The 19,989-nt window shown below is 39.1% G+C and overlaps 1 protein-coding gene across 1 annotated transcript in view; it reads right to left on the minus strand.

Moving 5' to 3' along the window:
- serinc1 (serine incorporator 1) overlaps positions 1-19,429 on the minus strand; it is a 42,940-nt gene extending 23,511 nt beyond the window's left edge. Inside the window, exons 1-4 of the mRNA XM_048597036.1 lie at positions 19,280-19,429; positions 7,189-7,350; positions 4,362-4,555; positions 2,412-2,491 (exon numbers count right to left, since the gene is read on the minus strand). Coding sequence (XP_048452993.1) covers positions 2,412-2,491; positions 4,362-4,555; positions 7,189-7,350; positions 19,280-19,318 — 475 coding nt within the window. The 5' untranslated portion in view covers positions 19,319-19,429. The remainder of the gene's footprint in view (positions 1-2,411; positions 2,492-4,361; positions 4,556-7,188; positions 7,351-19,279) is intronic.
- Between the last annotated feature and the right edge of the window lie 560 nt (positions 19,430-19,989).

Raw genomic sequence — 19,989 nt, forward strand, 5'->3', positions numbered from 1 at the left:
AGCAGGAAAGCTGACGTTTTGGGTCTGGACCCTTCTTCAGAAATGGATTTCCGAAGAAGAGTCCCGACCCGAAGTGTCAACTTTCCTGCTCCTCTGATGCTGCCTGGCCTGCTGCGTTCTTCCAGCTCTACACCTTGTTATCTCAGATTCTCCAGCATCAGCAGTTCCTATTATCTCTTTTCACAATGTGTGTTGGTTTATTTTGTTGTTGCACAGAAAAAAGTAATCACAACATTGAAAGTTAATAGTTAATACAAACTAAGAATTAAACAGAAGGAAGCGATTTGGTTGTTGCGTTTATACTGGTTCTCTGCAAGAGTGATTTAGCTTGTCCCATTCCTCCACCCTTTCCCTAATACCATAAAACCATAAGACATAGTGGCAGAATTAGGCCATTCATCCCATTCAGTCTGCCCTACCATTCCATCATGGCTGATGTCTCTGTCTTAAATACAATCAATCACTTGGCCTCTACAGCCCTCTTTAGCAATGGGTTGCACGGATTAACCACTTTCGGGGTGAAGAAATTCTTCAGTAACACTGCAACCTCTCTCTTCAAGTGCGTATCCAATTCCACTTTGGTTCAAATGCGGCTTTCAACCTTGACCACAAGCATTTTTTAAATTCGTTTGTGGGATGTTGGTGTCGCTGGCTGGCCAGTATCAATTGCCCGTCCCTAGTTGCCCTTGAGGTGGTGATGGTGAACTGTTTTCTTGAACTGCTGCAGTTCACCTGCTGTGGGTTTTACCCACAATGCCATTAAGAACGAAATTCCAGGATTTTTGACCCAGCAACAGTGAAGGAACAGCAATATATTGCCAAGTCAGTGTGGTGAGTGGCATGAAGGGGAACTTGACGGTGGTAGTGTTCCCACGTATCTGCTGCACATGCCCTTCAAATGCAAGTGGTCGTGGGTTTGGAGGGTGCTGTCTGAGGATCTTTGCTTATGCAGTGCATTCCAGATCATAACCACTTACTGTGTTAAAATGTTCTACTTTCTACCTTTGGCTCATTTGCCAATTACTTTATGCCTGTGTCCTCTGATTGACATGCCTTCCGCCAATGGGAACAACTTCTCCCCATCTCCTCGGCCTGGGGCCATCAGAACTTTGAAAATGTCTGCCAAATCTTCTCCTCTGAGAACACCACCAGTCCAATCTATCCACATAACGAAGACCTTCACCGCACGATCATTTTTAGCAAATCATCTCTGTACTGTCTCCACTGCCTTCACATCCTGACTAAAATGTGCAAGCCCCATAATTGAGCCAGAACAGTCCAGTTGAGGGTAAATCTTTTTTCTTTAAATAAAGGTTCAATATGTCTTTCTTGCATAAAGCCCTGAATTTTAATTCCTTTTTAATGACTTTCTCAACCTACCCAGCCATTTTCAACAATTGTGCACATATACTCTGCCTGCTCATTCTGATCCTGCAGTTTAATCAGAATTGTTGCTTTTAAATTAAAATGTCTTTCCTCATTTTTTCCAATTATATGTATCAGATCACACATCTCTGCATTAAACGTCATCTACCATTTGTGCACCCATTCTGCTAGCCTATCTATAGCCAATGAAATCCATCACCGTCCTCTTCATGGTGGACATTACTTCAAAATTTAGTGCCATCTGCAAATTTTGAAAATGTGTCCTATGCAGACAAGTCTTTAATATTGACTAAGAACAACAGTAGTCCTGGTACCAACCCCTGGGGATCCCCATTATTTTTCACAGAAGAGGAAAAGATACAATTGTTCACCATTACCCTTACTTCTGTCACTCCGATAACTTCATATCCATGTTGCTGCTGTCCCCTTTATTCAAATTTGCTAGCAAGCCTATTATGTGGCACATTGCCCAATACTATTTGGTAATCCAGATTGGCCACATCAACCTCACTATCCTCATCAATCCTAATTGTTACTTTAACAAGGTACTCAAACAAATTGTTTAAGCAAGATTTGCCTTTTAACAAATTGTGCTAAACTTTCCGGAGATAGTTAATTAAAAGGAAAACTTTTCATCAATGCCTTTATGTTCAGTGTCAACATCAAGGTATTCCAGGTCAGGTACAGCAAATCTGATTCTACTTTTAGTTGAAGTCAGTTCAGTAAATTAATAAAAAAAAGAAAGATCACATTCACTGCCTTTACTGACCTTACATCCTTTTCTATGATTCTTTGCAATTTGTGAAATTGCATGCACATTCGACAATAGTTCATGTGAAAATTAGTAGACCCAAAGATATTTATTATAATAGTGCTGCATTAGTGTAATATTGTTATGCTATCAAGATTTATTTCCTATGGATATAACAAAGTAAAAACAAAATCAAAATTCTCAGTCTAAGGATGCTTTTAAAAAATCTCAAGTCATGAACTAGTGACATTTTTGTTGCCTGTCTTATACAAACCTGTTGTAAAGGGTCCTTCTGGAATGAAGAAAGCACCCACTGTGATAGCAACCACTATGGCAAATTTAAAAAACCAAAACCTAAAAGAAAACAAAAAGCTGGTTATGTCACCATCCAAAATAGTTGATGCCACAAGTATAGGACAATCATTTATCCTGTCATTACCGCAGCAGAAACTGAACAGTAGTGAGGAGAAATGTATCTTAACATGTTCATTTAACACATAGTGCTCCGATCAACATGCTCATTTCATTCAATTGCAGGCAGTCACTGAACATCTGGCTTACTAACGTTATATTTATGAACACGATCCCATACAGGGATGTAATTTTAAAGATCTGATAATCAAACATTTCCTGAACTTATGAACAGCTACTTTACATTTTCCTGCATGGTGTTCCAACTTACGTACAAAGCGAATGGAGTCCACGTGCCCGGTCAGGACCCTTCATCAGTCCTGTTGAAGGGTCCCGACCCAAAACATGGACTCTCCTGCTCCTCTGATGCTGCCTAGCCTGCTGTGTTCCTCCAGCTCCACACTGTGTTGACTCTGACTCCGACTCTAGCATCTGCGGTTCTTGCAATCTCCTATATACAAATTGACTTGTGAACGGACTCAAGAATAGAACTCATTTACAACATGGGGACCGCCTGAATGAATATTTTGTTAAAATATTCAAATACATTTTGTAACAAAAGCATGACAATAATAATTGCAATTTAGGACAGGAAGACATTTGATTCAGGAGTTAACAGTGCATCCTGATCTTTAATTATTGCTGCTATTTTTAATGATTAATTCTGCTATTTACCCAGTTTGACAATTGTCAAGACTTGCCATTCTATAAATTTTAGAAGACATATAGCCAATTACTGGAGAGATCATAGTTCTGACGCTCTACCCATTGTGCCCTATGTAAACCAGCTAAGTCTTTGGTGGACTTTCATTCTTGGGTAGTTGGAGTAATCCTTAGGACTTCTCCAATGTCAAAAGGAAGCTACAAATGCATTTAGACCTTCTTTAACCAATATCAAAGGCAAATTGTCAAAAGAAAAAAAGTGTCTCAGACAAAGCAGTAGCTTATTGAGTCTTGCATCAACTCCTCTGGTCAGATTACCCCTTGACTTCTGGTTTCCAAGAAACAAAGGGAGATATTAAAATAATGAGAGGAAACCCAGAGAAGAGCCAAAAGACTGATCAGTACTGTCAGTGGTTTCAGTTATAATAAAAAAAAAACCAAAGAATCTTAGGTATTTCAAAATGTAAAGGAGGTATTTAAAAGATAATGTTATATTGCCATGTGAGATGATTATACATTGCCTTTAATGTGGAATATGTTGCGGAATCTTTCATTTAGGTGCAAAGGAAAAATGGCCACCAAATCTAATAAAATTGAGTGGGGTGACCAAAAACAGTCAAACATCAGGGTTTTAAGGAAAGAAAGATGGAGAGTTGGGGAGTATAAAGAAAAGATGAGGACCAAGGCATACATTGTAGGATAGGAAGCTTGCACATTGATAGATTAACACAATAAATCTCCATTATTCAATCTAACTTGATTATAAATTAAGCTTCCACCATATTTCCAATGCTAATGATGTTTAGAGTTACCATTTACTAAACTACTTGCAGCTGAAGTACAGTGGCATTGGGCACAGCTTGGAAGCAGATGATTATTTTTTTTTCTGCTGCCATGATGTAGGAGAGCAACTCAGGTAGTTCATACCAAATTTAAAAAATTACAATAACACTTTGGCTTAAGAGCAAATATACAGACAGAACCGAAATAACATTATCTCCCCACACACGACTAATGAGCCAACTAAACAGTTTATAGCTAATTACGCAATTGTTGCATGAAATTAAACTGCTAGTGACCAAGTCACTGAAGTAGGCACTAGCTTAGAGTCTGCAAAGCCCCTTTCTAAAATAGGAATTTTACAAATTACCCATTGTGGACTGCAGCCCTTGGGTCCTGACTGCTTTTCACTTTAATCATCAACAGGGAAAAGAGAAGGAAGAACATTGCCATGCCAAAGCAAACTCGGTAAACAGCCTTGTATCCAACCAGCACGTCACAGTTCACTTGTCCATGGGCTCCAGGAATGGATGTATCTATGCCACCGTCGCAAAATCCTGGTATCTACGTAGGGAAGAGGAGGCAAAAATTAAACATGCTTGAGCTTACTTTATTCACACGTATGTAGGTGACTTTTTTGTAAAAAGTACATTTTAGTACAAAGCATAACTGAAATCAAATTTTTTGTGTGGAAATAGTTCTGCAGACCTGTGAAGATAATCTTGGCTACCCTGAAAAGTGATCTAGGAGGTCGTGCAAGGGGTTACACTTTGAATAAAATGGAATTGTTTTAAGACATTTGACACTTAATTAATGGGGACAGTAGCACAGTAGTCACATCACTGGACTCATAATCCCTGCTAATGTTCTGGTGACAAGGATTCCAATTCTATCATAGTAGGTGGTGAAATTTGAATTCAATGAAAATCTCAAACACAAAGCAAGTTAATTGGTAAAAATCAATCTGCTTCAATAACATCCTGTACGGAAGGAAAACTGCCATTCTTACCTGATCTGGTCCGATTTCCAACCACAGTGATGTGATTGACCCTGAACTGCCATCTGGGCAATCAGGGATTGGCAATAAATGCCAGCAATGCCAATATCCCTTGGACAATTATTTTAAACAAAATTCTCTAGGCAAACCCTCTCTTCAATCAAGTGTAAGATTGTGCAAGATGCTGAACTAGAACAAAACAAACGAAAATAGTCACTTCGGTTTTCCAAGAATGAGCAAGCAATCCCGTATCATTCATAGAATCCCTACAATGTGGAAGCAGGCTATTTGGCCTATCGAGTACACACTGGCCCTCCAAACAGCACCCCACCCAGACTCACTCCCCACCCCATCCCTGTAACCCTGCATTGTCCCATGGTTAATCCATCTAACCTACACATCTTTCGACCGTAGGAGGAAACTGGAGCACCCAGAGGAAAACCACACAGATGAGGGGAGAATTTGCAAACTCCGCACAGACAGTTACCTGATAGTGGAATCAAAGCCAGATCCCTGGCGCTATGAGGCAGCAGTGCTAACCACTGTGCTGCTCAATGCGCTTCCATTATAACTCCTCACTCAAATCTCAATTCTGTTTCTACACAGCATTGGTCACTGTTACCACAACACCCAATCGATGAGAATCATCCATTTCACTGCTACAGCAGCATCTGAAGTGGAAGTCATGAATTCATGCATGTCTTATGTCCCACTTAATAGCTGCACGGTTGAACAACTGAAATTTGTACTTTTACAGCATCTGTAACATAATGACTGTACCAAGGTACTTCTCCAAAGCATTATAAAACAATATGACACTAAGCTATATCAGGAAATAGTAGACAGAGAGTCAAAAGCTTGGCTGAAGACACGTATTTTAAAGGAGTGGGTTAAAGCTTGTGGGTGAGTAAAGAGGTTAATGGTGGGAATTTTAGAGCTTCCAGTTTAGGTAACTGAATACCTAACCAATGGCATACTCATTAAAGATGAGAATATTTCACAGACTGGCATTACAGTGAAAATATCTTGGTCGTTTGTGGGATTACTTAACTGTCAGCACAAGGCATATAGCCGACAGAACTTGATGCGACTTAGGACGTAGACAGACAGATTTGGATGACCTCAAAAGTTTATATATAGGCCAGACAGGTCAGGATGGTAGATTTCCTTCCCTCAAGGACACATTGTAATTCCAATAGATTTTTATGACAATTGACAATGGTTATATTGTTGCCATTTGGCTAGCTTTTTAGTGAATTCAAATTTCGCTATGTGCCATGGTGGGATTTGACCCCTTCTCCCCAAAATATTAGCCTTGGGTTCTGAAATACTAATCAAGTGACATTACCACTACTTCACCACATCCCCTAATTTGAATTTGAAGATTTGAAGGAGGGACAAAACCTGTGGACAGAGAATCAGTAACCACGTTAGCTAGCATGGGAGGAGATAAGAAGGGAATTTTGTTGATCAGTAGTTTTGTGGGTATTGGATCATGGACAAAATGAACAGAGGAGACATGATGGGAGGAGATAGGAGAGAGACTAAGCACAGGAACTAATGCAGGAAGTGACTGTAAAACTTCCATGACCTCCTCAGACTTGTTGTTGGAGAAAACAGGACAGTGAGGTCTAAGAAGACAATTTATAGGTCTGAAACTTGAAGACCTTACCCATTCAGGACAGAGATGGCATTCCCAGATCAACATAAAGTTATTTTTAACCACTCTCAAAAGCGTGCAAAAGCGACAGAGAGAGGAGAATGCTGAAATGCACTCTCAGAGAATCCATGCTGATTATGTTGTAGACTTGCTGGGATCACTTCCTGCCTTAGAACAATGTGCAACAAGAACACTAACAATGCATGTAGGCCATTCACTATTATTAGGAATATAAGAAAGTCTAATGGAGATAACCAGATCAGGGATTAGGATGGTATCTTGTGCTTATATCCAGTCAAATATCCTGCCATCCTATCAGTATAAGTCCCTATTTTCTTCTTCCTCAATGTATACCTTAAATGCACTGATACAATTTATCTCAACTATTCTTTGTAGCAAGTTCCACATTCTCACCCGTCTCTGGGTGAAGAAATTTCTTCTAAATTCCCTACATCTAATATATAAAAATGCACGTTATGCCTTGCACTTGTAGGTCAGGTTACACAAACAAGTGGAGCATACTGCTAACAGATACTCAACCTTCTTGAGCTGCTCTTCCATTCCTGGCATTAACATAATACAAGCCACTCCAACCCCAAGCAGCAGAAAGAATGCAAAGATCAAACGAGTCACTGTTGAATTCTTCCCACTTGGGCAGCATCCACAGAGAAGGCATGGTGCACTGCCACATAAACAAGGGATCTGCAAAGATTGAGGAAAGAACCAGTTAATGTATACCTCTACATAGTCAGACCAAGAAAACATGCATTTGGTGTTGAATGATGCTTTCTAATTGCTTGTAATGTTCATTTTTGTAATAAATAAGCTTTAACACTCACCGAAGGGAATAATTGTAACTGAAATGTATAATCCTGTACTGTAATTACACGTAAGAACTTGTATGGCTTTTAATCATTCAGTAATTATTCTTCCTTTCTTTAAGGAAGCATATATACCTGACCATTCTCAAACGTCGCTGGATTGATTGTGGATAATCATCTGCCACCACAAACATTGTTTTTAAACTTCAGACAGTTCCATAGAGAGACAAAATTACAAGCAAACAGGGGGAATTAATACCAATATCAAGTTATACCCCACATGCCTTGAACTCAGCTCGCACATCTGCAATTGTTTGAGCTGCTGAAGGAAATCAAAGACACAGAGCAGAAAGATGAAAGAAATCTGATCAGAACAAAGTGGAGTAAATAGAATCTGAATAGATTCTTTTAAAAATTGATTTATTTTATTTTACAAATATTAATAATGTGGAAACATAAAAGGAACATGGGACAAAGTGAACAGCACATTCAGAAAATTGGAACAAATGAACTAGATCAAGGCAGCCTAATCAATGACATGGGAAAGAGAAGCCTGACTTTAAAACTTACTTTAAAATTATTTTAAAAGCCACTATGAAATGTCCAATTTAAAGGATCCTGCAGGCACAAAAATCAGACACTGATTTTGCATTGGCATAATGCTACAACTTTTCCACACTAACATTTTGAGCACACTAATGCCAAAATTGTGGAATAACTCTGTCAGTGCACACTGGCATAAATTCAAGCAAGACCACCTCCAATATATTATAATTACCATCCAATTTTCACCATCTCTATTACAGCAACTTTGCTAGAAGTCATCAGAAATCTTGCTCCAGCACCTAGTGGTTCTTATTTTCTCAGGGGGACGTTTGGAAGTGGTCTTTCATTCACGCATGCATGGTTCCCATCGGCAGCCAAACTCTCAAATTAACAACTGTCTCCACTGTGATCGGATTTTGCAGACCCTGTCTACTCCACAAGCTGGAGTGTGCAAAGTAGACCAGGCAAAAACAGATCTGTTTTTTGTACATTTCTTCTGGATAGTTGGGGACTCCCTCTGGTGAGTTGAGGTACCTCTGAAGGCAAGGTCCCAGGTCCTGGGCGCAAGCATTAGTGATCCTTTTTGGTGTGTGTGTGTGTCTGTCTGTCTGTCTGCGTGTGTGTTTGTGTGTGAGCGCCCATGCGGGGGTGGGAGGGCACAAATCAGATATCCTTTTGGTGGCGTACTCTTTGGGACTGTTAACTGTGCATGGGCTTGTATCCAATAGTCGCATTGGAATTGTCCACTTTGTCAAGACTGATCTAGAATTGTCAGCAAGTGTTGAGGCGTGTCAACACGTATCAAGATGCATTTGCTGAGAAAAGCACTATCATTCATAACAACTGCAGCATGTATATATAACTTTTATAAAACAGAACTACATTTTTCTGTGCATATTTGTGCATACCCAATGAGTTAGCATGTAAGTGAAATGGGAAATGGTGATGTGTGAGAAAAGGCACTAATTTGTTATAGGGGTATAACAGAGCATGAGATACAGAGCACGAGGTTAGGGTTGGCACAGATGGGAATAGAGAATGTGTGGGAGGGTGACATGGATTGTGCCAGGTATGAGGGCTGAGGAAGGGAGGAATGTTTTATAGTTCTCCCTTTTAGCGAGATAAAGTGCCTCTTATCCCTAGATTATGTCCCCTGGTTTTAGACTCACCAGTCAGGGCAAACGTCTTATCTAAAACTAAGCCATTTCTCCCTTTAAGAACTTTGTAAGCTTCAATGAAGTCATCTCCCATTCCTCAAAACTCTAGAGAATCCAGACCCAGTCTCCTCATAAGACAGTCCCACCATTCGAAGGATTAATCCAGTACATCTCCTTTGCACTCCCTAAATTGACATTGAGGCTACAATAAGGCATATACACCATATCAAGACAAAGAATAGGCATTACTTTTTAAGTGAATCAACATGTAATGGACACAGAAACTATATAGAAAATAAACATGTTAGCCAATATCTGTGGAGAAAAATAAGTAGGTTTCCTTGAACACAATAAATAATACTTTATATGAGGAAAAAGGAAAGCATAACACAACTTCAAATAAGTTAATTTACTAAATATAATAAGCCAATATTCACAAAGCAGAAATTAAGCATATTTCTTCTTTAACTTTAGTGAATGCAGAAAAATTAGTCAGTCCAAGGAATTGCCATAGAACGGGAGAATGTGGTCACTCAAGAACATAATTCTTCATTGATCATTTCATGGTTGTCAAGAGGAAAAATGAGGAATGTTAGCCAGCAAGTTCCTCAGAGGGAAGGAAATTACTTCAAAATAAAGAAAATAAAAGAGCCACTCCACTGCCACCTCTCAGCCAGCTAAAGAACTCGAGGTGTACCACAGGGATATCACCTGGTCAGTCAGACAATGCATTAGTGTGCACAGAGAGAGATGAAAAACAAACCAATATGGTGCAAGAAAAGAAGTGTTCTAATGGCTTTATCACACCAAGCATCATACAAGGCCATACTAAATGAGCTTCTAATGGATATATTTACTGCACTATCATCCATACCATATGATTTATCGCTACCCATTGAATAACTAGTCATCACTCTCTGAACGGAAGTTGATTTGATGTTGTGGAAGATTTGAGGCATCGGGGATATATGATCATAAGACATTCAAGTCAGGGTTAGAAAGCGATTTTAAAACATTCGTGCAATTCTACCTTTTATTACCAGAAGAGTTTCCTCAAGAAGTAAAGGTGGACATTTGTAAAACATATAAAAAATACAAATAAGGAGCAGAATTTCCAATTCCATATTCTCATCTACCCACAACAACTCTTGATTGCCCTGGCTAACAAAAATCTTATCCATCTGTCTTTAAAAAACATTCAATGATACAGTCTGCAGAGACAGAGTTCCAAAGTCACACAACCTTCTCAGAGGAAAAAAAAATCTCATCTCTGTGCTAGTCCTGGATTGACCCATAACAGTAAATATCCTTTCCACTATCCATCTTAGCAAAACCATTCAAGATCTTATAACTTTAACTGAGTTATCCCTCACCCTTCTAATCTCCAGTAGAAACAACGCTCACCTCTCCAACCTGACCTCATAGTGCAAACTCCTCATTTAGCAAACCTCCCCTGAACTACCTCCAAAGCATAACGCATTTCTTCAAAAATGGACACCATAATTGCATTATTCAAGATGTGGTTTCACCAATGCCTTATGTAACTGAAGCATGGCATCCCTAATTCTATATTCTATTCCTCTTGTATAAAGGATAGCATCCCCTTTAACTTTCTGCATAGTAACTTTCTGTGACACATGCACCAGAACACCTAAATCCCTCTGCTTTTTTTTAAATGCTTCCTGACAACTTCAGATTTTCCCACCATCCATACGCCAGATTTTTTGCCAAACTCACTCAACCAATCTAAATATGTGTCTGCAACTTCATTATGTCTTCCTCACAACATACTTACCTATCTGTCTTGGTGTAGTCTGTGAATTTAGCTACACCACCTTTGCTCCCCTCATCTAAATCATTCTTGTCAATTGTAAAAAGTTGAGGCTCCAGCACAGACCAGGGACTCCACTCATTACATCCCACCAATCAGACAAAGATGTATTTTTATGTGTAATCTTTGTTTTCTGCCAGCCAGGCTTCTTTCAATTGCAATATGTGATCGTAAGCTTTTACTTTCCACGATAAGCTTCAATGTTGTGTCTTATCAAACACCTCCTAGAAATCCAGGTATAGTTTGTCAACCAGCTCCCCTTTATTGCAGTGCATATTACTCCTTCAGGGAACTTGAATAAATTGTTAAAACATGATTTCCCTTTCACAAAACCATACTGACGTTTTCCAATTATCCTGAGCTGTTTTAAGTGCAACATTTTTGATTTCTTTAACAATCGATATTAACACCATCCCCTGTGACAGACATCAAGGTAACTGCATACTGCAGTTGTTGTTGTTACTGCCGTTTTCTGACCCCTCCTTTCCTGAATAGAGGGTTTATAGTTGTTATTTTCCAGCCCAAGGGAACTTTTCTAGAATTGAGGGAGGTTCAGAAAATTAACACCAACTACTACCTCAGTAGCAAACGCTTTTAAAAATATGAAATCCAGCTGGACCTGAAGATTTGTCAGTCTGCAGCTCCATTAGTTTGCTTAAGACCACTTCTCTTGAGATTACAATTTCGCCCAGTTCCTCTCTCCCTTCCACCCCCTGACTTACTTCTGTTACTAGAATGCTTTTTGCATTTCTCTATAATGAAGACACAGGCAAAATATTAGTTCATTTTATCCACCATTTCTTTATTATCTACTATTCGCAACGCCCCACCATTCTCACACTTTAGAGGACTTTCAACCACTTTATTAAAAAACCGAAAGAACTGCAGATGCTGTAAATCAGGAACAAAAACAGAAGTTGCTGGAGAAGCTCAGCAGGTCTGGCAGCATCTGTGAAGAAAAAAATCAGAGTTAACATTTCGGGTCCGGTGACCCTTCCTTAGGGTTCTACTGAAGAGTCACCAGACCCGAAACATTGACCACTTTATTTAGTTGCTTCCTTTTTTAACTACCTGTTGAAACTTTTGCTAAGCATTTATATATTCCTAACTAGCTTCCTCTCATACTCTAAGTTCTTCCTCCTGATTAATCTTTGAATAATTCTCTGCTGTTCTTCATAGTCTATCCAATCATCTGACCTGCCACTCATCTTTGCAGTTATTTGTTTTTTTCCTTCAGTTTGATGTTTTCCCTAACTTCATTAGGTAACCACAGATGGCAGTTCCTTCCCTCTACGTTTTTTCAATAGTAGGAATATATTTACTCTGGGTATTCTGAAATATCACCTGAAATATCTGCCATTATGTCTCTATTGATCTATTCCCCAGCCTTAACTCCAGTTCATTCAGCTACCTCAGCTTTCACGCCCATATAGTTACCTTTATTTAGCTTGAATGGATTAGTCAAAGTCATAGTGGTCTACAGCACAGAAAAAGGCCCTTCAGTTCACTGTGTCTGTGCCAGGCAAAAACAAGCACCTAACTATTCCAAACCCATTTTCCAGCTCATGGCCCATAACCTTGTACGCCTTGGCATCACAACTGCACATCTAAATACTACTTAAGTGTTATAAGGGTTTCTATCTCTACCCCACCCTTATATGCAGAGAATTCCAGACTTCCACTATTCTCTGGGTGAAAAACATTTTCCTCATATCCCCTCTAAACCTCCTGCCCCTCACCTTAAGTCTATGCCCCCCGGGGAATCATCCCTCCAAAGGGAAAGGTTCCTTCCTGTCTACCCTTATCTATGCCTCCCATAATTTTACACATCCCAATCATGACCCCCTCCCCCCTCACTTCAGTATCCTCTGCTCCACAGGAAAATAACCCCTTTCTATCCCCTCTTCATTACTAAAACTCTCCAGCTCAAGCAATATTCTACTTAATCTCCTCTGCACCCTCTTCAGTGCAGTCACAGCCCTCCTATAACATGGATTCCAGGACTACACAGTTCTCTAGCTGTGGCCTAACCAATGCTTTAATCAGTTCTCTAAGCCCAATCTTCTCTTTTTCAAACTAATTGCAAAATTGCTACTGAGGTAGTAGCTGGTGTTGTCACTACTGCCTAGGGTTGTCTTACATTTGATGTCATTATTTAATCCAATCACATTACACATTGCCAAATTGAGTGTAATCTGCTCTCTGGTTGGTTCAAGAACATACTGCTCCAAGAGACTAACTCAAGAACACTCTACGAACTCCTCATCCAGGCCATTATGGCCAATCTGATTTTGCCAATTTATATGCATAAGAAAATCACACATGATTATTGCTGCCTCTTCATCACAAGCTCCCAATATTACTTCTTGTATACTCTGTCCCATATTATAGTTACCTTTCAAGGCCCTGTAGATCACTCACATCCGTTACTTTTTCCCCTACAATTCTTCATCTCCACTCAAACCAATGCTACATTTGATCGCCTGAACCAAGGAGTTCTCTAAATATTGCATAAATGTCATCCATGATTAACAATGCTATCACTTCATCTTTACCCAACTTCTTATTTTTGAATGTCACATACCCCTCAATATTCAGGATCATCCCTGCTAGCCTTCTTTTTACATATTCATTGGTGGGATGTCAGGCATCGCTGACTACGCAGCATTACATATATGTTTAAATGTCCAGAGGGAAGAGTCAACCACATTGCTGTGTGTCTGGAGTCACCTGTAGGCCAGACCAGGTAAAGACAGCAGATTTCCTTCCCTGAAGGCCAACAGTAAACCAGATGTGTTTTTATGACAATCAGCAGTGTTTACATAATTGTCATTAGAGTAGCCCTTTACCGATTTCAAATTTGACCATCTACCATGGGGGAATTTGAAACCATATCCCAGGACATGGTTAGCAGATCATATTTACTTCAATGTGTGCTACCAATTTGTTTACTTTGTTATGAATGTTACACACATTCAAGTGGAATCTTCAGTTTGTCATTTTTGCTACATTTAGTCTTGATTCCTAGGAGTTTTTTCTCCCCCTCTCTGCCCCTTCCTGCAATTACTTTGCCCCTATCCTTTCTGATATACCACATCTTTACATCTTTACTCACTTGTCACCACTTGTTAGTTTAAAACCCTTAACTTCACCAGTTATGGTGTCCTCAGGAACACTGGTCACAGAATGGTGCAGGTATAGACCATCTGGCTGATACAGCTCCCACTTTTCCAATGTTGGTGCTAATAGCCTATAACCGGAATCCACACTTTCCACACCACTGTTTGAGACAACGTGTTCATCTAATTTTATGTATTCTACACCAATTTACATGCAGCTCAGGTAACAAACCAGAGACTATAACTTGAGGTCTGCTTTTCAATTTAGTATGTAGTTTCTCATATTGTCTCTGCAGAACCTCATTCCTAGTTCCACCTGTGTCATTGGTACCTACATAAACCATAATCATTGGATCCACCTCCTCCTCCCATTGCAAGCTTTTTTCCTGCACTGAGCAGGTGTCTTGAAACCTGGCACAAGGCAGGCAACGTATTTGGATCTCACACTTTGCTGCAGAGAATGGTGTTGATCCCCCTCAATATTATTACTTAGTCCAACTACATTCCTTGTTACTCCCCTCACTTGAATAGCTTCCAGCACCACGATGCCATTGTCAATTTGTTCTCCACCTCATAGCCCTCAATCTCATCCAAACAAGCTGACAGATTCTCAAACATGGTAGATATTTGCACTTTTACCTTCTGGTCCCCTTACCTGCCTCATTCACAGTCACACCCTCCTGTCTCTGACCAGTGAGCAAATAAGAAGAAATTATCCCAAGTGGAGTGACTGCCTCCGAGTACAACAAATCCAGGTAACTTTTCTCTTCCCTGGCATGTTGCAATGTCTGCAGTTCAGCCTCCATCTCAAACATCGAGCCAACGTTGCTCAAACTTTATACACTTACTGAAGACAGGATCAGAGATATTCAAGAGCTCCCACATGCTGCAGCTTGACACATCAGCTGAATTGCCATCCTTAATGAGTTTGAATTATATTATTCACTTATGTTGCCTTTTAAATATTTTATTACCTTTAGCATCACTTTGTTGTCGATGTTAGAATCGAAAAAGACTTTAACCACTTACCAAAGATTCCCCAAATAGCGAGGTCCTTTCTCTGTAATAGCAGAAGAACTAATTCCAATCAACACCAACTACCTATCTCTATCTGCTTGCTCTGTGGTCCTCACCTGACCTCACGTCAGTGATACTGACTGCCTATCCAAAGGACCTCACTTGTCTCTGCTCCATAAAAGCATTTGTGTAATGTCCTAAACTATCAAATTGAAGGAAGGCTACAAATGTTTTTAAAGAGCATACAATGCAGGTTCATTCTTATGTTTCTTGGTACAAACACACTACAGCACATTTATATTTTTCTATGTAGTTTCTGCGGTGATATATCAAGCATATTTAAAAATGTGAAAGAATTGGATAAGCTAGATAAACCTTTTTTTAAAAGCATCATACATATCAGCACATAAGTCAACTTCTAAAGCCTCAGAAAATCCATCGGAAAACAGGGCTCAAATCATAAACCAAGTACAAAAGTGAAACAAGGTGTGGGTGATCACCATTTCGATATGTCAACTGCTTCTGGTGCAAAGACTGGAAATGTTTTAAATTCCCAAGCACCTTCACAACAGCCTACATTTTCGTAAGTACTGCTAAGTAAAACATGCATTTGTGGCGTGACAAATTAAGGCTGACTACTAATGCAAGTATAACATGTCATTGGTTCAAACGTAGTTCAATTATACACAGAATATATGTAAAAACATGTTGTTTTGGAGCCAGAAGAATTAGGTTGTTTTATATATTCAGTAGCTTATATGCTGCGATTTACAATAGTTCTGCAGTCTATCACAAAAGGTCACAGACTGAACGCAAGACATTAAGGACAAGAAAGTAACACAGAAACATCTTCACACCAAAGGTTGCAAGACTATGAAATTTGATTCTAGCATTTGTAGTTGCGGCAGAAAGTATGTCGAAATTCAAGATTCAATTGAATTGGTGATTGAAGGTATACAATAGAACAATCAGGGGATTTCTCCTTGGTGAAGTGTAAACACACTGAAGCAACACTTTGAAGAACAATAATGATTGGGCCAAATTACTTTTTCTATATTGTAATGTCAATGCATTTCTATTGTTACCAATTATTTATAGAATAATCTCACTCATTAAACACTAGTGTTGTTCACTCTCATGTAGACCAAGGGCCATACCAAAGAAAAATGGTTTCCCTAGCAACCAGAATGCCAAAGACAAAAAAAATACAGATTGCCTAAATCCAACAGAATCCCTCACAGTCTCGGCAGTCACAAATCAATGATATTCATTTCTCCCTCAAAACAGGGAGACACAACATGGCTCCTGATGCTATTATTGTTACATTAGACCAAATCAAAGTCTTTCTTTCAAAGACTAAATCATTACCTATACCCAAGTAATGACCAGAAAGGGGCAGGACATTTATTTAATGGTCATAAGTAGTTACAAATAAGAAAAGCCACTAATCTCCTTAAATTCACCCCCAACTAGAAAACCATCAATTTTTAAAATTATTCTATGCTTTTGTTTTCTTTGCTTGCTACAGGTCTATTTCATGTTTTAATCTATGTTTAAAGAAAAATTTCCTTCTATTAGTCTCAAATTGACTTTGTACTAGTCTCTTATTGGACTGTAATTTAAATTACTCTCTCAGGTGTACTTTATTTTAAAAAATATGCATGGATATTTCTAATAGGAAGTCACACAAGTTTGTTGAATCACGTTCATCTTTCAGCTTGAGCAGACTCTCAATTTTAACACTATATTCAATGGAATAATTCATATTTGGCTAATCTCAGAGTCATAGAACTATTACATCATAAAAAGATCTTTTGGCCCATTGTATCCAAGCTGGTCATCAAGCATCTATTTTAATCCCATTTTCTAGGATTTGGCCCCTAGCCTTGTACATTCTGGCACTTAAAGTGTTCATCTAAAGATTTAAATATCTTAAGGGTTCCTGCATCTACCATCCATTAGGCAGTGAACTTGATGGCCACCAACCTCTGGGTGGAAAAAAAAACTTTCCTCAAATCCCCTGTAAATCGCCTGCTCCTTACCTTAAAACTTTGCCTTGGTTATTGACCCCTATCGGCCAATCCCCCTCATAACTTTGTACACCTCAAAAAAGTCTCTCAGTATTCTCTGCTCGAAGGAAAACCACCCCATCCTTTTAGTCTCTTAAACTGTTTGAGATGATCTCCCTTGGCTATTTCACATCTCATGGTCATCAACATTTATTTTTTCTATGCATACGTTGTGTGACTCCCAAATAATGTCACAATTCCCCAACACCTTTTAATTATTTTTTCTGTATAAATCACTACATTTATTTAGCGTACTGTGTCTAATATGGGGTTAGCTTTTTTTTCCCTCTTAAAAATCAATTCATAACCAAACACCCCTATAGAAATGATGGACTAGTCTCCCTAGGGCCGAGACATACTGCGCCTTGGGTCGCAACTTTATCACTCCTTTATGTTACTTCAACCTAAATGTCTCTTTTTGTCATAGGTAAGATGATGTATTTCAATTCACAAGTTATTGTTAACCTTTATGTCATAGCAAGAAGATTATTAGAAATTTTGAAATCAGAGTGGATGATGTTTGGAAGCTTTATATAAGAAAAGTATGTAAAGGATCATCTTCTTGGAAATTAGTATTTGAGCAGAATATAAGTTTTTATTTATCAAAATGTCTACTGTATAATGAAACATACTCACTTGATTTACAAGTTTAATGACGTTGAAGATGTTTTGGGCAGTTGTTAGCTTACGCTTGACATTAACTTTATTTAGAAAAGCTGGTGATAGACCATGCATTGGTCCAAGTCATGATTTTATTATTTCCCAATAATTAGGTCAACTGTAAAGGCATTCTACAATCCTGAAATACTTTATTTTGTGCAGCGTCTACTATAGATTAATCCTATATGAAATAGTCAAACTTGAATAAGCTATGAATATTTTGTTATTAACAGAAGTACATAGTCATTAGTGTGAAGCTAGGCTTATCATTGGAGCATTGAGGGATGTGTAAAATCACAACACCAAATGTTATTGCATCTGATATTGTTCTGTGTGCTTTATTGCCATGAGAAAGTACTCTGCCTGTACAAAATTAAGGATCACTCCCTTCTGTCATTGTAACCTAAACAGTATTTTTCTGCCCGAGACAAAAATGATACATCTCCAACACCCCCAGATAGCTCCCATCAATAGGCGTAACCATATTGCAAGTGATTCACAGATGTAGTTAAAAGCAAATCAAATAGCAGTTTTGAATGTAGGCTTTACCTCCGCAGCAGCGCTCTCCAAAAGCCCAGAACAATCTATACCCCAACAAACTGGCATCTAGAGATCTGTTGCTGTAAACATTGCGGTAGCTGCAGTGACTCGGTTTTAGAATAACTCAAATTATAGTATTTAAAAAAAAACAAAATATCATTCCTTATCCCTAATAATGGAGACGTGTCTTGCAGCAACTCATCACTGTCCAGGTTGCACTGTGTTCACTTGCTTATTGCAGCTAGGAATGTGTTTACAGCTGTTAAAGACCGTGTGCATTCAACATTGCACCCTTCGTCCCTGTTGTGAAAGCGACTTCAATCCGGCTTTCCCTACAATTTGTGTGCAGACGGGTATGTGAGTGTGTTAGAGCTGAGGGTTAATTTAGAGATTGGTCCGATACGTGGGGTAACCACGCACTTCCCCTTACCAACTTGCAGCATTTAAAAAAAAACTGAAAGGATTTAGAAAGCTCTCTGGACTTTTATATAATCGGATGAAAGGCTGTCAGCTATTTAAAGGCCCGCAGAGGTCCAGCATGACTCAGATCGTCAGCATCACAAGGCAGTGACATCATCAGCTCAGCATAAGCAATACATCTAATACAACATTGACTGGGGGTCAAAACAACAGGACGTAAATTTAAAGAAAAATCCTGCAACCACTACAAAGTACCCACACCCAAAAGCTGCCTGCACAAATGCAGACAGAAAAGCAGCGAGGATTTTCATCCTTCTCTTTGTTATCTACTGTGTCTTGGCCGTGCAAACACAGACGTAGTCGGCACACTCTCTCATAGCAATCCATACGAACCGGTTTGGGTACAACACTTTTACATCTGCGCACCGCTGCACTGAAGCAATGCACCTACCCAGCTGGCTAAAGACAAAGCTCCAAGCACAGCTCCCATTGCTGCTGCTGCTTCTGCTCCGGCTCCTAGCGCTAGCAAGGACTGTCTGGAAACCCCCTGCAGAGTGACTGACAACTTGTTTACACCCGCACAGCTTCCGCTCTCAGTCTCATCCCCACCAACCCTAATCCAAAGCACAACCCCTTCCGGAGCCAGCCCTACACTCGTTAGTACTCTGGCTTTTCACATTTTTAATCTCAAAATATATTTCCCTCCTTAATGCAAACACCCGTAGCTAAATACGTGTTTCTAAAATTATTTCAGTGTTACTTGTGGATTGAATTTCTATAATACTGCTTTATAAAGCATTTCAATGTCTCCAAAGCCCTCCTATGTTTTGTGGATCGTCTTCAATTATAAATTCTCATTCCATAGTAAATCCATCTATGACTCTTCCACGATTTCCTTAAGCCATATATTTAGATGAAGATGAATCATTATATTCTTATTATTACTGACCCCTTTCCAGTCTCATTACATTGCATTTATCCATTTATTAGAATCAATTCCTCAGTCTGTCTTTCCAACTTATCTATTGATTGTGTACTTCCTTATCATGCATCTGATTTGGTTATTAAAAACACTTTCATTGATAAAATTTATTTACATTTCCTCAAATACTTAATTCCCTAATGAACGTAAATGCCTCAAGTTGAAAACTTTATAACCAC

The sequence above is a fragment of the Rhincodon typus genome, chromosome 5 (genome assembly GCF_021869965.1).
Source record: "Rhincodon typus isolate 14 chromosome 5, sRhiTyp1.1, whole genome shotgun sequence".
NCBI lineage: Eukaryota > Metazoa > Chordata > Chondrichthyes > Orectolobiformes > Rhincodontidae > Rhincodon > Rhincodon typus.